Source organism: Heterocephalus glaber, unplaced genomic scaffold, assembly GCF_053883595.1.
Source record: "Heterocephalus glaber isolate CG9 unplaced genomic scaffold, H.glaber_assembly_v1.0 deba00000347, whole genome shotgun sequence".
NCBI classification, from domain to species: domain Eukaryota; kingdom Metazoa; phylum Chordata; class Mammalia; order Rodentia; family Bathyergidae; genus Heterocephalus; species Heterocephalus glaber.
The window spans coordinates 3236853-3264733 of record NW_028258143.1 but is presented as its reverse complement, the minus strand read 5'-3'; the positions used below and the strand labels follow the sequence as shown (position 1 = coordinate 3264733).

General features: G+C 35.4%; 1 protein-coding gene across 22 annotated transcripts in view; it reads right to left on the bottom strand.

Moving 5' to 3' along the window:
- Positions 1-27881, bottom strand: part of Qtman (queuosine-tRNA mannosyltransferase) — a 462684-nt gene that overhangs the window by 118797 nt on the left and 316006 nt on the right. For all 22 annotated transcript variants that reach the window (XR_015445963.1, XR_015445964.1, XR_015445957.1 and 19 more), the window contains one exon: positions 19804-20151. Coding sequence is in view for 17 of the 22 variants with exons in the window: in XM_087197546.1 (XP_087053672.1) it covers positions 19804-20151 (348 nt within the window). In the remaining 5 variants the exon portion in view is untranslated. The remainder of the gene's footprint in view (positions 1-19803; positions 20152-27881) is intronic.

Sequence of the window (27881 nt, the reverse complement as noted above, 5' to 3'; positions counted from 1 at the left end):
TGGAGTAAGATGGAATCTCAGCATTATCTTAATTTGCATTTCTTTAAAGACTAGAGATAGTAAACATTTTTTCATGTATTTATTAGCCATTTGTTCTTCTGAGAAGTATTTATTCATTTCTTTTTTTTCCCATTTATTCAATTGATTTTTTAATTACGTTTATTTATTGGTACATTTTAGGTATACAATATAGTTACATTCATCATTGGGATCTTGTACCTTTACATGATGTATTTTGGTTCTTATATTTTCCCCATTATTCAACTGATATTTATTAAGCAATTATCCTGGGGAAAATTAGTGTGCTAAGAAGTGGGACTACAGAGACCCAAGCTATGCATGTGTCTTTAAGGACTTGATGGAAAACTTACAGGGTTGTTATGCTGCACCTGTCTCCTATCTGCTACTGGGTTAGGCTTCACTGATGAAAATATCCTCCTTCCAACTAGGAAACTCTTGAATGGCCTCTTGGTTCACAATGAGTGCTCCATCCTATGTTTTTTATTTGTTTGTTTGTTTTAACAATTTAGACTTATCAGATACTTGCATGGTATTTACTATTAGCAAGTATTTTCCAAGAACTTTACACTTTTTTTTTTGTACTGGGGATCGAACTCAGGACCTTGTGTTTGCAAGGCAGACTATCCATTTCAATTTCACATTTTTTGACTGGGTCTTTTATTTTGGAGGGGGTCTAATATTTTTGAGTTCTTTTTGTATCCTAGATATTAATTCTCTGTCCAAGGAATAGCTGGTGAATATTTTTTCCCACTCTGTAGGTAGTCTCTTCACTCTTTTGCTTGTTTCATTTGCTGAGCAGAAGCTTTTTTTAATTCGCCATGATCTCATTTGTTAATTCGTGATGTTATTTTCTGTGCAACTGAAGCTCTGTTCAAAAAGTCCTCTATGCCTATGTCTTCCAGAGTTTTACTTATTTTAACTTTCAGCAGTGTTTCCATTTTAACATTTAGGTCTTTAAACCAATTTGATTTAATTTTGTACACAATGAGAGACATGGGTCCAGATTCAATCTTCTGCATGTGGATAGCCAGTTTCCTTAGCACCATTTCCTAAAGAGGCTGACTTTCCTACAGCCTATGTTTTGGCTCCTTTGTTGAAGATCAGATAGCTGAATGTGCCTGGGATTGTTTCTGCATCCTCTACTGTTTCACTGACCCATACATCAGTTTTTGTGTTAGTACCCTACTGTTTTTTGTTTGGTTTTTTTTTTGGCACAGGGGATCAAACTCAGGACCTTGCACTTTCAAGGCAGGTGGTGGAACCACTGAGCTAAATCCCTGGCCCCCTACTGTTTTTATCACTGTAGCTTTGTAAAATAACTTGAAGTCTGGGATTGTGATGCCTCCTGCTTTGCTCTTGTCCAGGAATGCTTTTGCTCTTCTGATTCCATGTGAATTTTAGGACTATTTTCTTTAGTTCTGTGAGGAATGTTGTTGGTAATTTGATTGGGATTTGTTAAATCCATGTATCAGTTGTGGAAGTATGTCCATTTTGACAATATTGGTTCTGCCTATCCAGGACCATGGGCTATCTTTCCATTTTCTGAGGTCCTCTTCACTCTCCTTTTTCGTGGCACTGTAATTGTTAGAGGTCTTTGACTTTCTTGGTTTAGTTAATCCCTAAGTATGTAATTATGATTGATGCTATTTTCAATGGTATATTTTTCCCTAAAGTCTTGCAGAGATCATTATTAGGAATACCATTAATTCTCATGTGTTGATTTTATATCCTGATACACACTGTGATATTTAATTGATTGTGTCAATTTGAGTAAGAAACACCCAACTAAACTGGAGCAGCATAATTCTGGGTGTAGCTGAAGGGAATTACTGAAGGCAAGAGACCTAACTCTGGTCGTAAGTGGCACTAACCAACAGGCTTTAGACCAAATGTAGTAAAAGGGAAATGATGAAGAAAGGCTTGCTTCTGTTTCTTCAGAGAAGCTCCAGTCTTCATTTTCATCTTGGATGTAGTCTCCTGGCTTCCAGCATAACCCAGTCTTGCAGCACAGACCTTTCAGCCTCCCAGTGCAGACCCTTTGTCTTCCGGACAGTGACTTGTACGGGATTCTACAGTGAGCTCCAGGCCTTCAGATATTCAGCATGCAGACACTCTTTTTGCATTCTTCTACACCTGACTGTGCGGGCAGCCACGGTAAGCCTTAACTCACTTGTAAATCCTTACATATTCATATATCTTGCATTACATCTGTTTCTCTAGTGAGCACTGACTAATACAACTATTGAATTTAATTATGAATTCTAGGAGTCTCTTGGTGGAAGTGTTTTGGTTTTTTGTGTAGAGGATCATGTTGTCTGCAAATAATAATAATTTAACTTCTTTCTTTCCTATACACATTCCATTTCTTTCTTTCTCTTGCCTGATTGCTCTGGCTAATATTTCAAGTACTATATTAAGCACAAGTGATGATAGTGGACATTGTCTTGTTCCTGATTTTAGAGAGAAAGCTTTCAGTTTTTTCCCATTTAATATGATGTTGTCAGTTGGTTTGTTGTAAATGGCTTTTATAGATTGAGATAAGGTCTTTTTATACCTATATTCTTCAGAGTTTTTATCATGAAAGATGCTGGATTTTTTAAAGGCTTTATCTATGTCTATTGAGATGATCGTGTGACTTTTGTCCTTGCTTCAGTTTATGTGATGTATTACATTTATTGATTTACACATATTGAACCATCCTTGCACTCCTGAGATGAAGCCTAGTTAGTCACAATGTATCATCTTTTTGATGATTTGTTGCATTCTGTTTGCCAGTGTCTTGTTGAGGATTTTTGCATCTCTGTTCATTAAAGTGTTTTCTTTCTTGGTTAAGTCTTTATCTAATTTTGGAATCAGAGGAATGTTTCTGTCTTCTACATTGTATACTTTTTTAAAATTTATGATTAATTTTTTAGTGTATTAAATATCCATTCATAGAACTGAGTGCTGGTAATTATAAAGCTGAAAATACTGAAAGGTTTATTATATCAAGTTCATTTTATTAAACTTCTAAAGATGGGGACAAGATAAAGTCACATGGTGAGAGATTCACATGAGACAGGAAGGGACATACAAAGGGAAGCATCCTTCCTAAAACACCCTTTCCTCCAGTTACCAGCTTTCCAATGTCCTGGCAAAGAAAGCATGAGTTGGCCTTTAGATGACAGTGGTGATTTAAACAGACATGGAGAAGGAAGGCTGGCACAGTAAATAAAGCACAGAACATGAATAAAATCAGATTTGAGAAAAAGCAAGGAAAAATTACTCTCATAATTTATGATTTCTCTCTCTCTCTCCCTCCCTCATATGAATAATATTGAATATCAGTATCAGTGGTGGTAAACCTATGGTTCATGTGCCACAGTGGTCTGTTTGTATCTTTAAAAGCTCTAAAAATTTTGCTATCAATGACATATATGCATATTCATAGAACACATATAAATACGTGAATTCATATGTATGTTAATTTTTCCAGTACTCCTGAGATTTGAGTACTAGAGTAAGATGTGACTGTCCGACAGACAAGAAGAGCAGGAGTTGCACAGTGATGGCTAAGTGTCAATAAGAGCTAGGTAGGGTTGCCTGATCCTTACTGTGTGGGGTTGCTCTCTAGTTAGTACAGTTCCCACTTAGGCCTTTCCACCTATTACTTCCCTGTAAGTCTATGAACACCTCATGTTGTAAATCATAGAAACTATTAGAAATGTCAACACTTAGGCGCCATTTCAGAAAAACTGAATTATAATCTCTCCACCTGGGGGCTTGTGCTTGGGTATTTTCTATGTGCAGCCAGGGTTTATCACCACTGTCCTTTGAGGTCTTAATTGTTAAATTAAGGCCATTTCTTTAAAAAAAATTCTTCTGGGGCTGGGGATTTAGCTCAGTGGTTTCACTGGCTGCTGTGCAAGCGCAAGGACCTGAGTTTGATCCCTGGTACCCCCCCAAAATAAATAAATAAATAAATAAATAAATAAATTTTCTGCAGAGCAGTAGTTTCCATCCTGGCTATACAACAGAGCCAGATTTATTGGGGATGCTTAAAAAAAGTTTTAGGCAAGGGCTTTATTGTAAAAAAATTCCACTTTAATTGGTTATGAGGCAAACAGGCATTCCTGATTTTGAAAAATCCCTCATTCCAATGGACAGAGTTGAGACCACAGATACAGAAAGTGAAAGCCACAGAAGGACTCTGAACAGAATGGCTTCAACAAGGTAATGGGTTGGGAGAGTTACCCGAGATAGGGACTGAAAAGTGCTAAGGTTATAGAAGAGAAAATCAAGAGGTAATTAAGTAGTTACATTAGTCCATTTTCCACTATTACTACAAAATGTTTGAGGCTGGGTGCTTTTTATAAAAAGGTTCATGGTTTTGGAAGCTGGAAGTCCAAGCTCAGGCAGCCCTATGGGTTCTGGTGAGGGCCCCTGGGCTATGTCACACATGGCTATGGTGAGGAGAAGAGAGGGAGAAATAGAGAAAGGGAGAGGAAAAGAGTGGAGTCCAGAGCAATGAAGGGGCCAGGCTTGCTCTTTTTATAAGAACCTCTTTTAATGAAAACTAACTCATTCTGAAAGATGAGCATTAGTCTCTTCAGAGGGCAGCACCTCAGTGAGCTAATTATCCCCCTTGTAGGCCTCACTTTTAAGGCTCTACCACCTCTTAACTGGGGACCAAGCTTCCACCTCATGAACCTTTGAGTGACAAAGTGCGTCCAAACCATAGCAGTAATTTATTTTACATTAATAAGGATTGGAAACGAGTATGGACAGCAGTAGAATGAAAGTAAAAGAATGCATGGAAGAGGTGTGAAGATAGATGTTCTTGTTAAACATCAGTAAAACTTTCCTCCAATTCCTAACCTGAAATCAATCCACATGCAAGTCTGAAATTAGACATTAAGCTACTTCTGTGTTAAAATTAAAAAATAAGCTTGATTCAGAATGTAGTGTGAAAAAGTGCTCAGCTGGTAGCTCCCTTAGCACTCGACAGAGGCAAGCATTTGTCCCCTCTGAAAAATCTAGATACAACTCAGGTAGTTCCCCAAATATTGCCTGTGATAAAGTTTAAAAAATAGATGCTCACAGTAACTAATTAAAATCACACAGAAAATTAGGTATCATGAGCAAATAATAAAAAAGATGGCAGACACAAAAATTTCAAATTCTGGAATTATCAAACAGAATATAAAAATAGTATGTTTAAAGAATTTCAAGAAATAAGAGATTTAATACATGAAAGGCCAGGAACTATTAAAAACTAGCAAATAGTTTTGAATAAGTAATATAAACTTTGACTAATAAAAATAATAACTGCAACTAAAGAGTCAAAACAAGCAACAGTAATAGATTAGAGCTTTGGAGAGAATTGGTGAACTCAAAGATAAATCTATAAAATTATCCAAGATCCAAAAAAAATTCAGAGTAAAACAGACATGGAGAATTAATGAAATGGTAAAAAAAAAATAGGAGATAATGAGAAAGATCAGGATACAGAATCCTAAAAGGAAAGAAAAGAAGGAATGACACAGAGGCAATAATTGAAGATATAATGGTAAATATTTTCCAGGACTGGTGAAAGACACTATCCCTAAGATTTAATAAGTCTAACCAATTCCACGTAGAATTTTCTTAAAAAAAAAAAAGAAATCTGTTCTTAGACATGGGAGAGTAAAGGTGAAGAATACCAAAGATAAAGACAAAATCTTTAGAGTAGCTAGAGAGAAAATTCTAGTCAATAACTTCAAAATAGCAAAATAAACCTGAGCAAATGAAGCTTCATCATAGAATTGTATACTCAGAAAAAATACCCTAAAAGAAATATGAGAAAAAAAGATGTCTTCAAATAAATTTGCCATTATCGGGCCTTCGTTCTTCAGGATGTTCTTCAGGCAGAAAGACAGGTTTACTATGCAAGGGGAGCAAAGGGAGCAAAGAGGTAGGCATGCTGGCTTGCTTCTATATTAAAAATTACTAGGATAATTACTTAAAATCAAACTAGTATATAAATTCCAAAGAGAAACATGGAATGAAAGGAAATATGAAGAGTGGTAGTTATTTGTGGTAGCTCTTTGAAGTAAGGTAGTAATGCAGCCACAATCAAGATTGCTTACAGCCAATGGAAGCTGGAAAGAAGAAATGTCTGCTTCCCTAGAGCATCTGAAGGGAGCAGGGCCATGATGACACTTTGATTTCAGCCTGTTGACACTAGCTTTTGAATATGACTTCCAAAACTTTCAAAGAATACATTTCCAATTTTTTAGGCTGCAAAGTTTGTGGTAACTTGGTATAGCAACAGTATGAAGCAAACACACAGTTAATGTGAAGACTAATCAAATAAGATAATTTGGAGTGGAATGCAATGAATATAAATGTACCATTCATAAATTGAAGTATAAAAAAGTTTAGAGTGAAAAAACAGGAGTTTTAATTTGATGCATTTGATTTTAGAAAATGGCAGATTTTGGAAATGCATGAAAACTTTATATGCCCTTTATATACTCATTTCCTGGACTGTGGTCTCTTTTCATTATCGAATTCCTGGTAGCTACCTATCAAACAGCCATTCAGTACATATTTGGGAAATAGATCCATCAAGACAGCAGATTTTTTTCCCTTGTAGAACTTGAAAGAACATCCTGCATTTGGTTTATGGATAACATGACTTTAAATATCCAGAGTATATTTCATTTCAATTATAACAGGTAATTAAGAGCTGATTATACGTAGTGCTCAGCTCAGGGCTTGTCCTTAGCAGGAGTTCAACACATATTTTTTTAAATGAATAAATGAATCTTAGAAAGAAGAATTTATAGGTGTTGTCCTTAAAAGTGGTTTGGTCTTTTTTTTAAAAAAATTAAGCATAAATTTATTAGATAACCCAGAACTTTCACAGCTAGGTATCTACCCCAGAACAATGAAAACATATGTCCATATAAAGAATTCTATGAAAATGTTCACATGTTTTATTCACTAGCTCAAAATAAAGGAAGCAAACCATCACATGAGGAAAGTACAAATAAAATGTGTTAGATCCACACCATGAAAAATTATTCAGCATTAGAAAAGAAAGACTATTTAGACATGCTACCTTAAAAGTGAAGTAAATCAGATGCAAAAAAGACTACATATCCTTATGAATCTGTTAATATAAAATGTTCAGAAAAGGTAAATCTAGAGAGATAGCAAGTAGGTTGGTGTTTTCCTGAGGCAGGAGTCAGAAGAAGGGTTGATTGTGAAGAGAGCATGGGGATTCTTTCTGGGGTGATGAAAATATTCTGAAACTCAATCACGGTGACAGATGCACAACCCTAAATTTATCAAAATTACTGAACTGCATTTATAAAACAGGTGAATTCTGTAATAGATAAATTATACTCCATTGTATTAGCTTCATGTTACTACAATAAAATATTGGAGGCAACTAACATACAGACAGAAAAGGTTTATTTAGCTCATAGGTCTTGAGATCTAGAACAAGATAGAGCGACCCCATTCCTTTGGATGAGGATCAAGGTGCCAGATGACAGTACTGCCAAGTATGTGCTGAAGCAGACTACTCACACTATAATCTAGGAGACAGAAGAGCTACTAAGGTCCACCAATAATTCTACCTGCCAACCCAATACTTCTGATACTGGGGTGAAGTGATATCTCATTTTGGCTTTGATTTGCATTTCCCTGATAATTAGTGACTTGTTGGCTATGCGTATGTCTTTTTTAAAAAATGCCTATTCAATCAAAACATTAGCCCATTTTTAAATTAGGGATTTTTCTTGTTATATAGATACAGTATTGCTATTCTTAAGCAAAAGCTCATGGCAGCCATCTTGTTAAAAACGGAAATAATTTGTGATATTGACAGTGTGGGTGCTTGATGTAAGAGCTTCAAAAAAATTCCATCCAGGTTCAGTAATACTCCAACTATCATAAAAATGTGAGGGGACATTTGGTAGCCTTTTATAGACTTCATTTACAAAGCAGATGCTGCTCCTTAGAAGTGTTTGCTCTGTAGTTTAATTCTACTTTTCTGTACAGTATGTACTTGTTTTGGGTAGGCTGAAAATGAAGACGAAAAAAGACAACTTTATTTAGCTGTTTCTTTTCTTTTCTTAGAAGAGTTAAGAAAAAAACTGATTTTTAAGCAATAAGAGATAGTGGGCAAAAGCAACAGTCCTATGTGAACTAATAAATTACTCCGTATTATTTACTAGTAATAATAGCTAATGTTTATTTATTAAGTGCTTATTCTCTGCCAAGAACTGTGCTAACTCATTTACATTTATCTTCATATCTTTCCCTTTAATCTTCAGAATAATTCTACTATGTAGGTAGCATTATTTCCATTTACAAAGAAGAAAACTGAAGTTTAAAGAGGAAGTGACTGGTCTGAATGCACAAGTCTGATAAACTATGACAGGTTTACTAGAGATCAGACTCTACTATGCTGTTACTATAAGCAGGCTATCACTGCTGCTCACAGAACTAGTATAAATTTAGTGTTTAAAATTAGAAAGTTTACAATGCGATTTGAGATTTAAAACATATTTTTAAAATTCTTTAAAGGAGTGGAACATATTCATGTTGATAACCCCTAAGTTTGTATTATCCAATCTTGATTGTTTATCTGAGAGATATATTTGTATATTAGTTTCCAACTTGGAATCTGCACTTGCATGTCTAAAAAATATCTCTAACTTATTATGTCCCAACACAAACTTTTTAAACCTTTTTTGTCCTCAAGTGTTCCCATCTCAGTAAATAGCAAGTTCATTTACTCACTCAGGCCAGAATCTTTAAAATATATTTTGACCACCTCTTATATTCATCACAGTTACTACTTCAGTCATACCACCATTATATTTAGATTATTGTAGTAGTTTTCTTCATTCATTAAAGTGGGTTTACAAATATTAAATGAATTAAAATGTATAAGGTCCATGGATGCACTGGCAAGCATAGATAAGAAGGGGAATTCTTCTCCATGAGGTCATTTAAAGTGCCAAGTCAAGGAGTCACTGTCATCTTCCATCAGTGCCTTCTATGTCTGCCCAGCCAGAAGGAAAAGGTGGGTGGAAGAATGTGAATACAACATTTTTATGGACCAGGCCTGGAAGTGGACCTCATCACTTCTGGTTACATTAATTGGCTAAGATATAGGCAGACAGCCTCCCCCAATAAGTGACAATAGAGGCTGGAAAACATGTTCTAATTGTCTTTCCCTCCAAAAAAGAAAGAAATTTAGGGGGAATAACTAACAATCTTTTTTTATACCTTCTTATTCTAGAACTCAGGCTCTTCCATAACAATTCTGAAATTGGAGAAAACAATTTCTCCTTTAAAAAAGTTCTTGTTAACACCAAGGACCAACCACGGTAGGTGAATATGATAAGTGTAAGGAACCTGTCTAATTTCAGCATGGAAATACTTTTCTGAAAGTGGCAGCTTTGAGAGGTGCCACCTAGAATGGTAATTTCGTGCTAAATCAGAGGATAAGTGGCAATATACCTGACATTAATAGAGGTTTACTTGAATAGTGTTCTCTAATGAAGTATCTGAGGGCCTGGTTTCACTTACAGAATAGGCAACTGATTTGGGCAGGTGAAAAATAATACAGTGAATCACAGAGAGATAAGCAGGTAAAGGTGAGCTGCACAGAAATGACAAGAGTTCTGTACAAAGTCTTTGGGACTTAATTAATTAATATTTTTACATTGAGAAAGGAGAGTTTACATACATCCTATGGGTGGAAGAAGAGGAATTACAGTGATTTTGATTTTTCAGTTGAAGAGACTATTTTAGGAAATAAAGGTAGAAATAGTGTCTTTTCGCTTTTGTCTATGTCCACAGAAAAAATTCCAGAAGTGAAACAACTCCTAAGAAGTGGTTTCAATGGAGGCCGTACATAATGAAGGTAAAACAGGATTTGGGGCAATAAATCTTTTTCTACTCTGTAAATACCCCCCTTTCAATATAAAAACTCTTTAAAGAAATAAGAAAACAAAGCTTTTAGAGGGGATTTGATACATTATTTATGAACTTATCAAGCGAAAAAACACCCATTCAGACATTTTAATAAAAACTTTCAACTAATGTATCTAATTTTATTGGTATTAAAAAAGCCAACTATGAACTGAAAGTTATTGTTTATTAAACTGCTACAAAGCTTTCTGGCAAGTAGAACATTTAAAAACCACTTGGAATCACTTTTCCAAAGTTTCAGTTTCTGAAGGTCAAATAACTATGTAACTGCTTAATAAAGAAGCCAGAAGTACCTCTAAATATCTCTCAGCTCTGATGGGCTTATATTCTGTTCCTTAGGTGAGGTATTAGCAAAGCTTATTTATTTTCATTTCCAAGGCTTTTATTTGCTCATTCCCTTGTGGTAAAGCTGATTTCCATGATGATTCCCTTCTTAATTTTAATACCCTTTTTACTCATCATATAGACATAAGAATTTTCCGTAAAATAATGAAATCCTTGCAAAGGAAATGAAGACAACTCAGAGAGTAAAATAAACTAGCTCTTTTTTCAATTAATTGATCCACTGACATGTGCATATAAGATTTTTTTAAACCTAGGAAAATAAGGTTAATTAACATAAAAAAGCCTCACTCATCTAGATGCTGAATTTTGTATTTTACCCATGCAGCCTTAAGTGCCTTGATTTCCCAGTAATGACCTAGTTCTCCTAATGAGGAACATTAACCCCTGGCTGTAGCTGTCCAGGACTTAATTGTCAACTGCAGCTGAAAGAGGGGAGTTTGCCGATCAGCAGGTATGCGGTATATTAACTCATGTCATTTCAACCCCTAATAAATAAATCTGTTGCTATGGCAACAGGAAGATCTGCTCTATCAGTATTCTCCCTCCCAGTAACCAGTCCCCCCACCTCTTTGGGAGGAAACTGCCTTTCACACCAAGCTTAGGAAGAAAAGGAAATTAACTACATATAACCATAATTAGAAGTAACATCAATTCTCATCCTAGAAACATAACTAAATTAATGAAAAAGGACAGCAAAGAGAGAAATACGTTTGACTAAGATCATGATAAATTATTTCCTTCACCAGAAGATAAGCACTATGAGGTATACATATTAGAACAAATCTCAAACATTTTGCCTCTTTGTGTTTCTGAATTTTCCCCTTCTTTTGTTTACCCAACAAATGATGCTAGCCAGAACAGTGCTGAAATAGCTAATTAGTTGCATACCCAATAAAGATGATACAAGAGAAAAGAAACCTTACATAATTTATAATAGTTATTGCTATTCCACCTTGGACTTCTTTGGTATCAGTGACTGAGTTAAAAAATTAAAAAAAGAAAAATCTGTTTTTGAACCTCAGCTTGGGCAACCTATAAAAGCCATAGGACCTCATTCATTTGGGATTTTATATAAAGTTTCAAGAGTGATTTTAGTGGATTGTTGCAAAGTAATTTCACATCTGGATTATGGTGAAGAAGTCGGTGAAAAAATATTCTACAGGGATCTTTCCTTCTGGATTTATTTTTCAAGGATAACTTAGAAATTACTTTGATTTTTAACCAGTTTGGGCCTTTCTTTCCAAATACTACTACCTTTCTGTTAAAATAAATTGTTTGGTTTTTAACACACTTTGAAGGATTTGTACTTATAACTCCTATAAAGACATTTCACAAAAAATTTTAAAAACATAGGCTTTCTAAAAGCAATGCTGATCATATAACCATCTCCATCTGCCATTTAGTAAGTTGAATCCCTTTATGTTTTCATTATCTTTCTCCCCAGAAAGAGAAATTTGTTCTGACCTGGACTTAATGATAATGTGACAATCAATCAACAAATAGTCACTCTATAATTAATCATCAACATGAAGTAGCATCTAGTAAATATTCCCATATGCCGGGTACTCTGGTTAGATGGTTTTGAAAAAATTCCTTCAAGTGAAAAAAAATGAGTTTTTTTCTCTCTCCCAGAGGATCCCAGGACCCAAAATAAACAAATGACATCATTTAAAACATGAAATAAGCATGGCTTGGTTGCACAAGGAAAGTGCAAAGTTCTGTTTCATGTTTATGTGGCACACTGGAGTGTGCACTGCCCTTGGTGTGCAAAAACTCACAGTCAGGGGAATTCACACATTGCTGAGATGTAAATCAAGGGAGACTGTCTGTGGAAGGCAAAGGACTGAGGGCACCTCTAACGAAATATAATAGCAACTACCATCATGGAAAGATGGAAAATATCACACATAAAGAGCAACAGAAGGGATACTACTTCTGACAATGGAAGGAAAGAATGAGTTAATTACAGAGAGGTCATGTCAACTGTGATTAAAGGCTTAGTGACCAGGAAGGAGAAATATACTGAAATATACATAATCACCTACATGACATAAGTATATGTAACAAATAAATAGGTCATTGATCTATCCACACACCCATTCACCTACCTATCCATTTATCTACCCACCCATCCATCCACTCACCCACCTACCTACCCATATGAATGATTTACTATTTCCCAAGTTGCCCACCCTTCATCTATGATGATAAGTAAAGTATAGTATAAGAATTTGATCAAAAGCATAGTGAATTGAAAGACGTAAAAGCAAACATGGGCCTTGAGTCGTTGAAGATAACTGTCATAAGTGTACCAAAGTCAAACCCCATCTTTTCCAGTAACTATGTTTATGAAATGAGTCAAGTTTGGAGAACTTTGTAACCACATTAGGCAGGAAAGGGTAACAAGATCTTTAGTTTATGATATTATAGAGATAAAAATATCAAGATAGTAATGACTATAGGTGGAAGTAGTTCATGCTGACATGGTATATGTTAAAAATACCACAAGATGCAATGAGAAACTAAATGCTGAATCGTATTTTTTCATACAGTCTATGGTTTGAAAAATAGCAAGGTATCTAGAAGGGTAATTAAAAATGAGATTTGGGTCAGGCTATTTTGGGGGGGGGATTTTCTTAGTACTTATTTCCCTACTATTTAATCAAAATCCTGTAATAAAGTCCCATAGATTCATTTAATAGTACTAGGTGAGAAGACAAAATAAAATGATGAGGTATGTAGCAGTTGTTTGACTTTTTTTTTTCAAAGAGACTAGTAAAATTCCCTACATTTCTTATTGTTTTTCAAATGCCATAGTTCATTTGAAATTCATGATGGACAAAAATCAAACAAAACTTCCTCCCAAACTGTAGGTTACTAGATGGTGTTATTAGAAAACATCTACGGAAATATCTTTATTTGAAAAGCAGAACAAGTAAGATGGATGTTCACAGGTCTGAGGAGGATTTGGTGGAGTATACTGAAAGGTAGGTGGCCAGACCACATGACCATCTTTCCCAGAATTAATTTTCTGTGAATATCATTTTTCTCTTAAAAAACCCCCACCAGATTATATATTACACTAAAATAGAACACAGAATGTTAGTGTCCAAATACTGGTGCTTTGCCTTTCTGTTCACATCTTGGCACAACACCCAAAGACTGATATCCAAATGTACTCTATTATAAGGGAATGACCAGTAAAACCTGAAAGGTTAAAGACGGCCTTCTCATCAAATGCTCCCTAAGGTATCTTGGCAATGAGAAAACCAACATAAGCTTATTTTGGCCCAAAAGTCTTATCATCCAATCATCTAACACATATTCTTTCAGAAGGGAGTCATCAATTTTGCTTTCAAAGCTGTATTTTTAAACCTCACAGAGTCAAAGAATAAGAAAGAGTAATTTATTTTACTACCAAGTCATAAAGCATAATTTTCCATTTTATACCATTCACTTAATTTTAGGTATAATTCACCAAAGTTTCTAAAAAAATAGATGTCACATTCTTTCAATATTAGGGTACATGGTTCACTTTAGTGAGTCATCTAAGCATACATCAAATATGTATTTATTTCCCCAAAGTTGGACCTTATCCTTTCCAAATTCTCATCAAGTTTTCATGCATCAATTTATTGCTACTTCACTGAAAATGCTGCAAATACTATATACATCATAAGAAGTCTTTGAAGTTTAAATGAAAAGCTTTGATAGTTTCCCCACAGATCAAATGAAAAAGTCATAGTGGAACTTACAACTATAGAGATTCTAATAATTTCAAACTCCTTAACGTGTCTCATAGCCCACTCCTATCTTATCTTTCTTAACCAGAATACACTTAATTAGTGGTCCACTCACTGAGTTTTTAAGATCAGAACAGAATTTATTACATCATAGATTGTTATTCTATGATTTTCTAACTTCTTAGCCCACACTGAAACAAATTCTATTTGGTCTGAGAGTTTTCTCATATATGATGAACATTTGTTTGGGATCAACTGAAACCAAAAGTTGTAATGTGGTATATTAACATTCAGGGCAAGAGACTTTAATCTATGAGAACTAAAAAAATAGGCAATTCCAATGGCTGGTGGAAGTCATATATCTATATCTATATCTATATCTATATATATGATATATATATATGATCATCAGTCACATTTGACAGAGATTTGCAAAGTATTCATAAAATCTGTAAATTCCTGACATTGTTCAAGATCCTTTAAAGGAGATTTGCAAATCAAGCTATGTTGTAATAATAGTAAGAAGAAATTTGCTTTTTTTGCAATGTGCATAAGCACTTAAGGGTAAAACTACATGCCATAGCAGAATTCAAGGTGATGACAGCAAAGTGAAGTAGTGCACATCCTATTTTCACTACCTGCACTTGCAGAGAAAGTCTGTTTTACTTATGAATGCCCTTGAAGAAGTAGTAAGTTACTACTTTCATCTCTTTAGTAGACATCTTTTAATATTCTTTATGATAAAACAGGAAATACATTACATGTAAAAAATATTTATTGCATACCAGGATACAATGGCTTTCTTGAAGTAAAGAATTTGTATGATTACTTAACTTGTGAGGTAACCTGTCTTCTTCATGAAATCCTCAGTTTAGATGAAAGAAAAACTGATACACAAAAGATGGTTGGTCAGACTTGAGTATTTGGCAGACATTTTCTTAGATATTAACCATGTGAACCTGACATTTCAAAGAGAACAGCTGATATATCTTGTAATTCTAAGTTTGAACTTTTAAGTAGCCATTAGAATTTTGGAAAAACTGTATCTACACTATGGTTATACTAACAAATGTGATTTTTTGAAAAAGGACAATGAACTGTATCAATATCTAAAACATCTGCATTATTCAATAAGCCTATTATTTTCCAAGTGATCAATTCATGATGCTACAAAATCCATTCAAAATGCAAGTAACAGAGCATGGAGAGCACATTGAGGTGGTATGAGAGTCCACACTTCAACTAAGCATAAAGAAACTCCTTGTCAAGCTTTGGTACAGTATCAAAGAAGAACATCTACAATAACCCGAATAGGCCACTGAAACTTCCTTTTCCAACAACATCTCTTTGTGAGGAATGAATTTTTTTTTATAAATTTCCAAAACAACATATTACAACAGACTGAATACTTAAAGAGATGTAAGAGGGCCAGGGATTTAGCTCAGTGGTTTCATTGCCTGCTGCGCAAGCACAAGGACCCAAGTTCGATCCCCGGTACCAAAAAAAAAAAAAAAAAAAAAGATGTAAGAATCAAATCAAACTCTCCTCCACTTAGATATTTCAGATGTACAAATATGTAAAATAATGTCACTCCTTGGTATTACTTTTTCGTTTTAAAAAATAGTTATTTTAATGAAAATATCTAATTTATATTAGTATTTGGTTCTTCATTGTTATTTTAAGATGATTTAATGTAGATTTAAAACTTTCTCTCCAATTTTCATTTCTAATGCAGTAAATATTGAAAGTTAAATTTCCAATAAACAAAAGAGTTTTTTGGTACCTCACTAATTTTTTAAGATTGTGAAAGAGTCTTGATATCACACAGTTGAGAACCATGGCCTTGAGAGTGTGAGTTTTCAATACTTTCTACACTTATTTTTTCTGTCCCTCCAGCAGTGTGCATGTTGTGCCTAACACAATGTAGAGAATATTTACATAAAGTCTGGAAACTGGTGCAAAATTTCAAGGTCAGTACAATTTTTGGAAAGAAAACAGTTAAAAAAACAAGCATTGCCAATTGCAGTGTGTTTTTTTTACAGATCTTTCTCTATAAGTCATTTCTATTAAGCATGCCTTGCATAGATGTTTATAACAAAACATTAAAGACTGGGTAGAAAGTAGAAAACAAATTACTTTGCAGAGAACCCAGCCACTCTGTTAAAATACTGTCAGTTATTTATCTACTGTCAGCAGAAGTTCCTCACTATAATCTTTGACAAGCCTAGATTAGGAAAGACTGAAGAGAGGGGGCAAACCTTGTATTTAAGGGCCTATTCTCATACACAAACATTTTAACACAGATTTAAAGCCAGAATGAATCTCCTATAAAATGTCACTTTTGATTTTGATACATATCCTAGCAAGTAAGCTCTACATTTGTTTGACTTAGTACAAGATATGTTAGAGGCTAACACTATATTTTAAACCATTCATGATCCCAGTGTGGAACGAACACAATGAGGTCAGCATCACTTCATTTTTAGAGTTGACTACCACAACAGCATGATTTCATGGGCGTATTTTTTATGATAAGGAGGAGGGTTTTATTTTTGTTTTGTTAGGAAAGGTAATGACAGAGTCTAAGAACACTCCATCCCCTAGTGCCCACTTCTCCTTCATGTTTACAGGGGAAACAACCACTGATACACTTGCCTCTCCTGAAATACTTTCTCTTCAGAAAACACCATGTGGACACAGCACAGATGCAACAGCCTGAAAAGCTTCTTACAGGGTGCTCCAAAGAAAAGCCACCTGTGAGCAGGGAGTTAAAGTAACTCATAGTACTGAAAAGGACATGTAAAGGGTAAAGGTAGGTGAGGCAAAAACTAAGAGAGCTGCATCAGAAACATAATCCTGGTCACTTCCTTTGGAATACAATTTGCACTGACTGGTCAATGATATGATTTCTACCCATATGATTAGGGTTCTAAATAAATGTGTGCTTGTAGCTGGGGATGTTTGATGAATGCTGAACCAGAATCTTAATTTTCTAATTCATATTCACCAATTAAAAATAGACTGTATTTTTATGAGCAAATTTACATAAATCAGATGATAAAGCATCTACTACTAAAGGGTAGGAGTTCAGCTCACAACATTTGCATATATTCTCCTAAAGAAAATATAGGCATTTTAGATTTTCATTGAAGAGTCTTGCTGTGCTGGAACTCTAATGGGCTTAGAACAGTAAATTTTGAAGAAACTGATTGCTACCCCTGTAGCTAGTAAATGTCTGCCTAGACCCAGTGGCATTTGAAAAAAGTGTTTTATCATAAAATTATCCCAGCAGAGTCCATTCTGCAAGATAACATCATCATCATCATCATCAGTACTCCATGCAGGACCCAACAGCTCTGGCACAATATTGCCAGTCATTTATCTGTTGTCAGCACAGGTTACACACTGTAATCCTTGACTGCCTCGGAATTAGAATGTCTTTGATGTCCCCACAAGAGTTTTTTGCCCGAAGGCTTTACCAATGCTCGGCGGCTCAGTGTTTATTCCTCGTAATCTTCCTCTCATCTCCAGGCTAGCAGTGACAGATGGTTATGGGCACACAATAGTATTAAGAGTTTGATATTTTTTTTATGCTGTGCTCTCTGTACAACAAATAGCTATCAGACGCGGGCCAGAGAGCTGACATGGCTCGCTTAGGTAATGGCAAACAAACAGCTCGAGTTGATGCTTTCTGTCATTTCCCCTCCTAACCCTGCTTGTTTTCATTGTATACTCTCAAAGGTAAACTATATTAACCTTATAGACTGTTATTAAAAAGATATATCTATATGAGCATAAAGTGCTTTTCTTTTCTCTTTTTCTTACTCTTTTGATTATGAAAGTAATACTGCTGACATATTGAACAAATATCGAATGTCAACATAAATTTTTAGTGTGTGATAATATCCCCCTTCATATAGCTGTGTGTCAGGCGGGAACCCGAGGATGATGCATAGCAGTAAATAACCCAAACAAAATTAGTTCTCTTGTCAGCTTCTACCTTGTATGTCCCCAGGCATCAGTAAAATTGACTGCACGCTAGATTTTCAAAATTAGCCCTAATGTTAGCTATGTGTCTGGCAACCTCCAAGTTTCCAATGTTCTACTATATTACCCGTAAGGATGAATGTGTTACTTTTATATTTTGGCATTTACTCTTGCTGATGTGACTTTTTTCCCTCTTCTCCAAATTAAAAATAATTTAGCTTTAACAATAAGAATGTGCACAAACATAATGCTGTATCTCTTTAAGCAACTAACTTTAGGCAATTAAATTAAATTAAAGCAAAAATATAAAAAGGAAGAGAGGGAATTATTCAATTTAATATTGTTAATTTTATCAACATAGCTTTGTCTTATTTTGTGCAAAGTATTGAATAACATGGCTCTCTCTATATCCTCCACATCACTGTTTAGTAACAACGGTCTATAAATTATTTAACATTTTTATGATAAACCAGAATGAAACTTTTTAGAACTGATTTTCTTGCAATAAATATTAGTTCAGAGACAACCAAAATTAATGGAATAAAAGAAAAACCTTTCAGAAGGGAGTAAATGAGGCCATGTATTTTACCTTCAAACAGGTTGATCTTACCCAGATCCACTATATTTTAAAATAAGGTAAAAGATACTGAACACCATCACATTCTAAACAAAATATGATTTGCAAATAAATGTTACTCCCTTAGAAAAGATATGCTGGAAGTGTGATGATTAGCACATCCAAAACACATTCCACATCAACCTTCAATCACTAAGTTTTATGTTCATATATTTAAAATTAAAGATAAAAATCCCTTTAGGTACCAGATGCTGCAGATCAGCTGGGAGGACTCTGGAGTTTTAATGTGCTGGAAGTCAAATCCTCGGCAAAGGAGCTTTCCCGGGCTGGTGTGGTGTGCTTATTACTTCACCTGCAAATAGTTGCTCTCAGAAAATCTGACCTAATGATAAGCTCAGGATCTCTGCAATAAAAAGACCATAATCTGTGGGGGATGTGAACTCTAATCAGGCCACATGCAGATTAAACTAACTGGGAGGAATGAAAACTAGATTAAAATGTTCATGCCTAATACCAGAAGATTATCAGGACATTTTACCTTTTTAAATCCTAATTTATAGAAACTAGGGTCAAATTTATGAGTTTACATTTGGTGAGATTATGCACTGCAGTTGATTTTTCTCTATTTAGAAAGGACTCGGCTAGATGGTATTTTGCTTAGCACAATACAGAGACACATTTGGGAGAAGGGAAATGGTTTCAAATGTTCTGAGCTATATTATGACAAGTAAAACAAAGCCACCTAGTTGACACTGGTCAAAACAGTAGTAAATAATAAAAATTGTTCTTATTTAATGGTGATACAGATTTATCAATGTATGTATATAAAACTGTTTTGTGGTAACATGAATGTATGTGTGTATATCTAAAATGGTATCTTATACGCTGAAACTGTCTTAAACAAGAATTGAATTTCTGAATGTCTGGCTACTACTGTTGGTTGAGCAAATCACTGCAAATAGTGATTATCTTAATTCAAATTCTAAACACAAATTAATTAACATAAAATATTTGAGTATTACCATCTTTCACTGTATCAGTACTATTACATTAAAATGATCTTTTTCTAAAGCTATAAGGACAGCAAATCAGTAAGTCAGTCATTGGATATATTTTCTATTGCCAGTTTTTACTCAATTGGATGTCTTGACTTACCACCTGTGAGGCCAGACAATGTGCAACGGTCTTTGCTGATCATCAACTCCACCCAAACTGTCAAAGGAATTAAGAGTCAGATGTGTATTTTCTCCATGATGAGATCTTGAATTATCTGATGAATTTGAATGTTTTGAGTCCGACTCTTGCATTGATGAGTTATCCAGGTTTTCCTGTGCAGTATGAAGCTCAGAGTATACATTGTCCACTGAATTAAAATTCTCCAATAAATTCTCAGGGTTTCTCTGTTCCGGCTGTGAAAGAAGGGCCATGGAGAGAGCAGCACTGCCATTTCCTTTAAGGCTGAGCATCTTCTTTAAATGGGTTATTTTGTGCTTGGGCATGAATCTGTTACAAAAAGGGAATGCAATATGCTTTTAGTAAAAAAAAAATATGTAAAATTACTCTTACCTTTCTATAAGGACATGATAACTGTACATAAAGCTGAGAAAAAATATGAAGATGTCATAACAAAAATTTTAGAAAAGGTTCAACAGGTATTAGCTACTGAGAGATGGTTCAAAGGTTTGAAATTAGACAAGACTATTTTTGAGTGGTTTCCAAAGAGTTTCTGTGGATATAAAACCTGCACTGCACATAAAATTAAACATAAGACTACTGAGATAATTTATCATTCTTCCCTCACTCATCTTTCTGCATTTTCATTTTATGTTTTCAAGTCACCCCATGGTCCAGTGGTTGTATTCAAGCCACATGTTCATTATCCTATACCAATGTTTGATATTTTCTTGGCTACCTTTGCCACTTCTCACAAGGCTATTTGGCATTTCTGGGCACCTGTGCATACTTGTTGTTAAAATGACCTTGCTAATGTTTTCCTGAAATATATTTTAATAGCCATTTCATTATAATTTCTCCCCTACTTCCCATCATGCTTTGTTATGGGGCAATATGTGTTCGATATCTGTTACTTAGTGATTGCTATTCAGAATCCATTACTTATTGATAGGGAATACAAATAAAATCTTTAAAAATTCAAATGTAGCCTAAAATCTGTGAGCTATACACGCAAACACAAGATCTCTTAAGGAGCTCTCCATCTATTGGGGAGAAAATAAAGAGTGCTTAAAACAGAGTGAGAGAGAGAGATGTATAAACAGGTAACTAACCAATATTGGAATATACTGCATCTACAATGGACATTTCAACTTTTCCAGCTCAAGTGAAGAATAAATTTATCCTATCTAGGGGATCAGTAAAGTCCTGAAAGGGTTTAATGCAAGGATTTTCCAAGGTGGGGAAGGTCTGGATTGAGAGAACAATGGGATCAAAGGAAATGGTTATGCAGGAACCTGAACTCTTCTTGGAATTACATGCAATCCAAAGAGGCTGATATGTAAGACTGGAGGGATAGACTGGGCCACAAGACCAAGTGCTCTCTTGAGTTCCTGAGGCTCATTTAGGGATTTGGTTTTTGTCTGAATGGCTGAGAAAGTGAAAAATGAAGAATACATGCATTTGGGGCCAACAAAGTAGAAGAAATCATGAAGGAGAGCAATAAGTAACATTTGGAAGAGTAGAAAGACAATTTGAGAGAATAATGGAAATGAATCAAGAATCCTCAAAAAATTGTATAAAAATATAAAACACTGCAAGGTGTTACAGCAATAGTCTTGTCCTAGGGCAATGGCTACTCCTATGGAGTTCCAAAAGTCCCTGTGTGGTAGCATGGGCAAAAACCTCAAAGAAGGTTTGGATTTGTGAGGACATAGAAATAGTCAGGGACACTTGCTAAGAAAGGAAACAGGATCTTACCAAAAAAGTCTTGAAAAATGGGAATGGGAAAAAGAATAATATCTGTTATTAATGGCAGGATTCTTGGTATGTATGTGTGTATAAGTAGGGGTCAAGTAAAAGAGAAAAGACTGAATTTTCTGTAAAGCTGAACTGAGGAGGGAGAAATGGAACTGGAAAAAAATTTGGGTGGCAGGTGTGGAATAAAAGGAGTGTGTCACTAAAGCATTAGGGCAGGTTTCTGTTTCAAGTGAGGTGAGCAGAAATGGACACAGGGTTTAAGGGGTCAGCTACAGGACCAGAGTCCCTGCATTCACAGGCAGGGAGCATTACCTAGGGCTGATCAGCAATACTAGCGAACAGTGGGGAACCCATATGAACTAGAAACAAGGCCTTTGGCTGTACTATGCCATGCACACTCCAGGGTCAGGAAGTTTGCTTTGGGAGCTTCTATGCTTTTCTCATAAAGCCCTTTAAATGTCTATTCTGATTTTAAATGGGAGAAAAAACAATTAAATATATGAACCCCCAAGCAATAAACAGATGATTTCATACAGAGGGATAAAATGCAAAGAATGGTATTAGCCCCTTAAATATGATGTAATAAAATAATAAGTAAGTCCTTGATTTAAAATGGGGAAAAATGGGTATTTACAGATTGTATCTGCAGATCTCACCGGTCTAAAAGTATTAAGGGGGCAAATTAGCTTTCTTCCTAAAACAAACTGAAAATCCTGAGGGTATTCTAAAGAGCTAAAAAAACCCCTTTACACACACTTGTAATTCTAACTATTTTCAAGGCTGTGGTAGGAGTAGCAAAAGTTTAGGCCTCACCTGAGCCACTTAGGAAGACTCTACCTCAAAATTAAAAAAAAAAGCTGGGCTTAGTGGTGCATGCCTGTTAATTTCAGCATTTGGGAGGCTGAAGCAGGAGCCCTGGGCTGAGTTCAAGGCCAGCCTGGACTACATAGAGCGTTCTAGGATAGCTTCAACTATACAGTGAAACTCTGTCGCAAAAAAAAGAAGTTTTAAGTTTTAATTTATCACCACAATAGGTAAAAAAGAAAATTACTATGTTAACATCTTCAGCTTCTCCCAAACAGAACAAATGGTAAGAGAAAGAACATCTGTACATATCTAGAAAACAACAATAAAGCAAACAACCCATTTGTTAATGTCAGATAAAGTATGCCAGGCAAACTTAAAGAGGATTTTAACAAAATTATACTTAGTGCAAAAAGGATTCACAATTAAAAAAAAACCAAGGGGTACTGAAACAACATATCTTCATTTTAGAAAACAACCTCATGACCCATCTGACTCATAAAATCCATTTATATTGGCCAGCATGTGAGCAAAACTACAAATTAAAAGAGACGGGAGATTGGCTAAAGGGTTGTAAACAATGGAAATTGGTAACTGACAATAAATTTAGCTCTGGGCAAGGTGCTAGGTCTGCTTTCATTCAACACATTTCTTAAATGTTCTCAAAGATGACTAAATTCCCATGTTAACACAGGTTGTGGATGACTGACTTGATAGGTGGTAGTGAATAAGGACATGAAATGATGCAGAATATAAATAGGGGCAGGAAACAAAACAGCTTACAAATCCCACAAAATTGAAAAAAATCAGAATAAATCTTGTATGCAAGTTGGAAACAGTGAAAAATCATCCTGAGTTTGACAAGATGAGCAAGTGCTGATTTGACCCAACAAACTGATGTCACTTAGTTCGGATTCCTATTGTAAAGGGAGGGAAGAAACTGGGTCTGTAGAACATTGAATGAATGCTGATTTCATCACGGGCACCCTAGAACTGTATATGTTTAAAAATTAGAGAGTTCTTAAAAGAGCAGTAGTAATGACTAAGGCAATGGAAGAACTGATTTATGAGGACAGATTAAAGGAGCTAAATATGAATAGCCTAGTGAAGTGACAAGTAGAGGGGTACATAATAGGAGTCTCTAAGGAAAAAGAATAATTATTTAGCCTGGTACAAGGGAGTATAACTAGGAGCAATGAGATGGAATTAAGAATGGGAAAATTTAAGCTGAATTTCAAGAAAAAATTCCCTGATGGTATAATTTATTAGCTCATCGAATAAATTCCCTATGGATATATGACAGCTAGAGAAACTTAATAACAGAACTGGACAAAATACCAATAAATAATACAGATAACAATTCAGTACTTGAAAGAAGGTGGTTATAAGCTACGTTTCGTTTCCCTTGTTTATAATATCTTTTCACATTTTTCTTTAATGGTCTATTTATTATAGTGATTGCCACCAAAAGAAGAATTTAGGCAATTAGCTGAATCTAACAGGGTACCTCCTTTAGTTGGGGGGAGTCTAAAACACTTTGATTTTTACATATTCTGCAGCAATAGCAAAGGAAGAAACTGAAATAATTTCATACTACTTTGTTTCAATAGAGCTAGTCTTGAAGAAGCTTGGACAAATATGTTAATATTTTTAAAAACAAAACAAAACAAACCTCACCCAGCATCCCACACAGAGTCTATTCTGATTCTCCATGCCGTGAAACTCAGATTTTCATAGACATGTTTAATATAAACAATTTATTGCCATAATAGAAATTTTAAAAAAGTTTATTTCAGCTTTTCTAAATGTAGCTCTATGGTCAATTAATTCACATCAATACCAAGATCAAATAGGCATAATACTAACAAGCAGTTTGCTTAATAATAGTCACCACACTAATTAACCCATCCAGAACATTCTTAATCAGACACTATTTATAATGTACAGTTAAGAGAAGCCTGGCAATAAAATGTTCTATGCTGAAAAAGAAAATAATACCATCGTGATAAATGAAAACTGGCTTTTTCATGGACCTGGATGGAAAGTTTGTGCTGTCCTGGCATTAACTCAGCGAAGTAGTTATGCAAATAGGCACATGTCTGAACACTTCCTTTTCTTCTCCAGCTCCAACTCTGGTGAAGGTGCTAATGAGAAAAGGTCCTGTGGTAAGATGTGAAAGTGAAAAGAGAGACTCAGAAGAAAAGCAAGGTGCTGCTGCCTTTTGGAGCACGTCAGGGTTGTTGTCTTTTACAGATCCTCTCACTTTGGTTAAAGAAGCATTTATTTGTTTTTTTATCTGGTACCAGGAATTGAACTCAGGACTTCCACTTGCCAGACAGGTGCAGAGCCGTTGAGCTACATCCCCAGCCCTGTTAAAGAAGTATTACTGCCCATCTCACTCTCAAACATTTCTCTACTCTCAAATCTCTCCTAAGACCCATGAGAATTTGTTTAGGCTTTTAGAAATGTTCCAATTACCATATAGTATTTTTCTATAACTAGCCAAGGAACCCCGGCTTCCAATTTTTTCCAACCAACAGCCAACATGCGCAGCAGAAAGAGGCTCCCTCTTGCTGCTCCTTTTCTCAAACTCTCTTCTTCCTCACCTCCGCCCTCCAATATGTTTCCAGAGATGCTGCCGCAAAACCCCAGGACTGCACTAGGCAATGTTTAAAGACACAGGTGGGACAAGTGCCTTCTAGACCTAAATTTGCATCACTTTCTCTCACCTTCTACATGTCCACATACACAAGCCTAGAGTTGCAGGAATGGGCAAATGTCTTATTGGCATGAGGGAAATTTTAAATGATGCTCAGATAGATGGTTAGCAAAGGAAACTCCCTAGGCACCTTCGTTTATTTCTGCTAGATTTGAGAGACTAGAGGATATGTAGTTGATTAATAGGGGTGGTCAAGAAGGCAACAAAGTTAAAGAAATTCCTGTGTTGTTGAGAAGACCGTCATGCCTGAAAAGTATTCACAGTGGGACACACTGCTCACAATCGTCTTTCTGAAAGGTTTTAATAAAAAGTACTTAATATAGTAAATTTAACCTACAGAACCTTATAAATACAAGAGTAAATACAGGGTCTGCCAAAAAAAGGTATAGACACTTCAGCAGTTTGCCATACTAATAAATATCTAGAAGCTAATGGCCATCACTTTGAGCACCTCTTATAATTGCAGAGGCCAAAGGTAACTTGTATTAATCTCATGATATCTCAATAAATTTAGTATTAAAATATTTATATTCTTTTCTTTTCCTGATGTATGCATTTTTGGGGAGAAGACTATATGTCCATGAATAAAAGTCTAAGCAGAGATTATGAGTAGTTGCACACCTCAAAACAGACTTGAGGGCCAGGGATTGAGCCCAGTGGTGCAGTGCCTGCCTTGCAAGTACAAGGTCCTGAGTTCAATCCCTAGTACCAAAAAAATAGAAATAAAAACAGATATGAAAAATGGCATGTAACAAAAAATGATGCAAATTGGAGGATGATTAAAGAGAAAGAGAGAGAGTACATAACTGATCAAAGATTATTCCAAATTTGAGTCAATGAAGAGATTGGAAAGGGTTAATAGCTGAAAAAAGAAAAGTGGCCTGCATTCTGGGTCGGCAAAAAGAGAGAGAATGGGTGTCCTTGGACGCAGTTCTGGTTTGCAGGAAGGAGGAGCAGTATGGCCACTGCACTGTATTCTTCAGGTCTGCATTTCACAAGGTGTGTTTAGTGCAAAACTAATTCCATGAGGCACATGTAAATGGTGCACCAGGGAACGTACTGTAGGAAAAGGAGGATAGGACAGGCTGGGTTAAATACATTAAACGTTTCTTCATTAAAGAAATTTTCAAAGTACACGCTATTGTCTACTATAAATATGCCCATTTATTCACTCGTTTAGTCAATAAATATCTATTATATACCTGTTTTATGATAGTGATATATTGTTTCCCAAATCTAACACTTTGTGGAACAAGAAACCTCCCCAAAAAGGCAGCTTACGAACTAATGGTCAACAAACAACAGTCTAGGAAATGCTCAAGGAGGTCACAGCCAGTGTCTGAAAAGCACTGGGCAGCCACAAGGGTGGTGACATATTTTGTTTAGGAGATGGTAGAAGGAATGTGAAAATGCATTCACTGGAGAAAGGGATGAAACCCAAACCAGAGGCCATAAACCAGTGAGACATATTAGTAGACAGAAGGCGGTCTGAAAGAAATCAGGAGGACCCATGAAAAAAGTGACGGAAGAAGATATGGTTCAAGGCTAATACATATGACAGCAGAAAAAATATCAACCACTTTTATCAAAGTGATTTCTGTAGGTTCCTGGATAAAAACCAAACTCAGGAGAAAGGATGCAGGAATCAAAAATAAATAACTTTTCCAAAACTAACTGGAAAGACACATTCAGACAATTCAGTGATCTAAGGCTTTGGGTGATTTATAACAAGAACTATTCATGGTTACCAAACAATGTGCTGGAAATTAATTACAAAATTAACATTTTTAGAATTTAGCCACATAAGCAAATAGCAAAGATAATTAAAAAATCATGCTAGCCCACATGTGTTTAATATATCAATTATATGGTGAGCAGATTTATATAAACCTATAAAGTACAAAAGTAAAAATCTTGACACAGCATTTCAAATGCAAACACATTTACTGACTATACCTCCTGCCACACTATTTTTACTAAATAAAGGAATCACAACCAAGGAAATCCATTGTAATTAAAACTGTATGTTTGGAAGCCACAGCACTAAACAGAAAGATAGATAGGCCTGGTCACTTGGTTGGAGTATGGCTTCATGCTCTTCTTTACTGGTGATGGCTGAGGGCTAATACCCATAAAATAGGTGGCACATGTTTATGAAGGCTTTTTCAATAAGAACCTCCTGGTAGAACATTATTTGAATAAACTCAAATCACAGATGAGCCAGTCACAATCCACTTGTAGCCAGTACAAATGCTTTGTAGGAATAGACATCCTCCACAGGGCTGTGTAGGCCATGTCATTTTGATGTTTGTTGTTTGGTGTCTGAAACAAATTTTGTCTCCTATGGTACTAACTTTCAAAGCCAATCTGAAATATTGACAGCAATCTGTGAGAGGACACTAGGCAAAAATGTCCTGCATGGACAATGAAGACCTCCTGAAAAGATAGAAAAAAAGGATCCACAGACATTTCAATGAACAAGCAAATGTCCCTACTTATTGGGCTGACAAAATGCAGACTAAAACTGAAAGAAACTTTGTGGTTATCAGACTGGCCGCATTAGCTGTTTCTGTGCCAGACATGAGAATGTGAAGACAGAATCTTCCATTGAAGACAGTCAAAAAAAGAAACTCTGGCTTTCTCTCCCGTTTTAAACGTTCATGATTTCCTCTTGTCTCTCCTTTAAACAGCCAGGATGTACAGTCAATCATAAAGGATCAATGGTCTCATTGCTTTTTGCTTTCTACCGCCACTTCTACAAATTATTCTGAAAAATCTA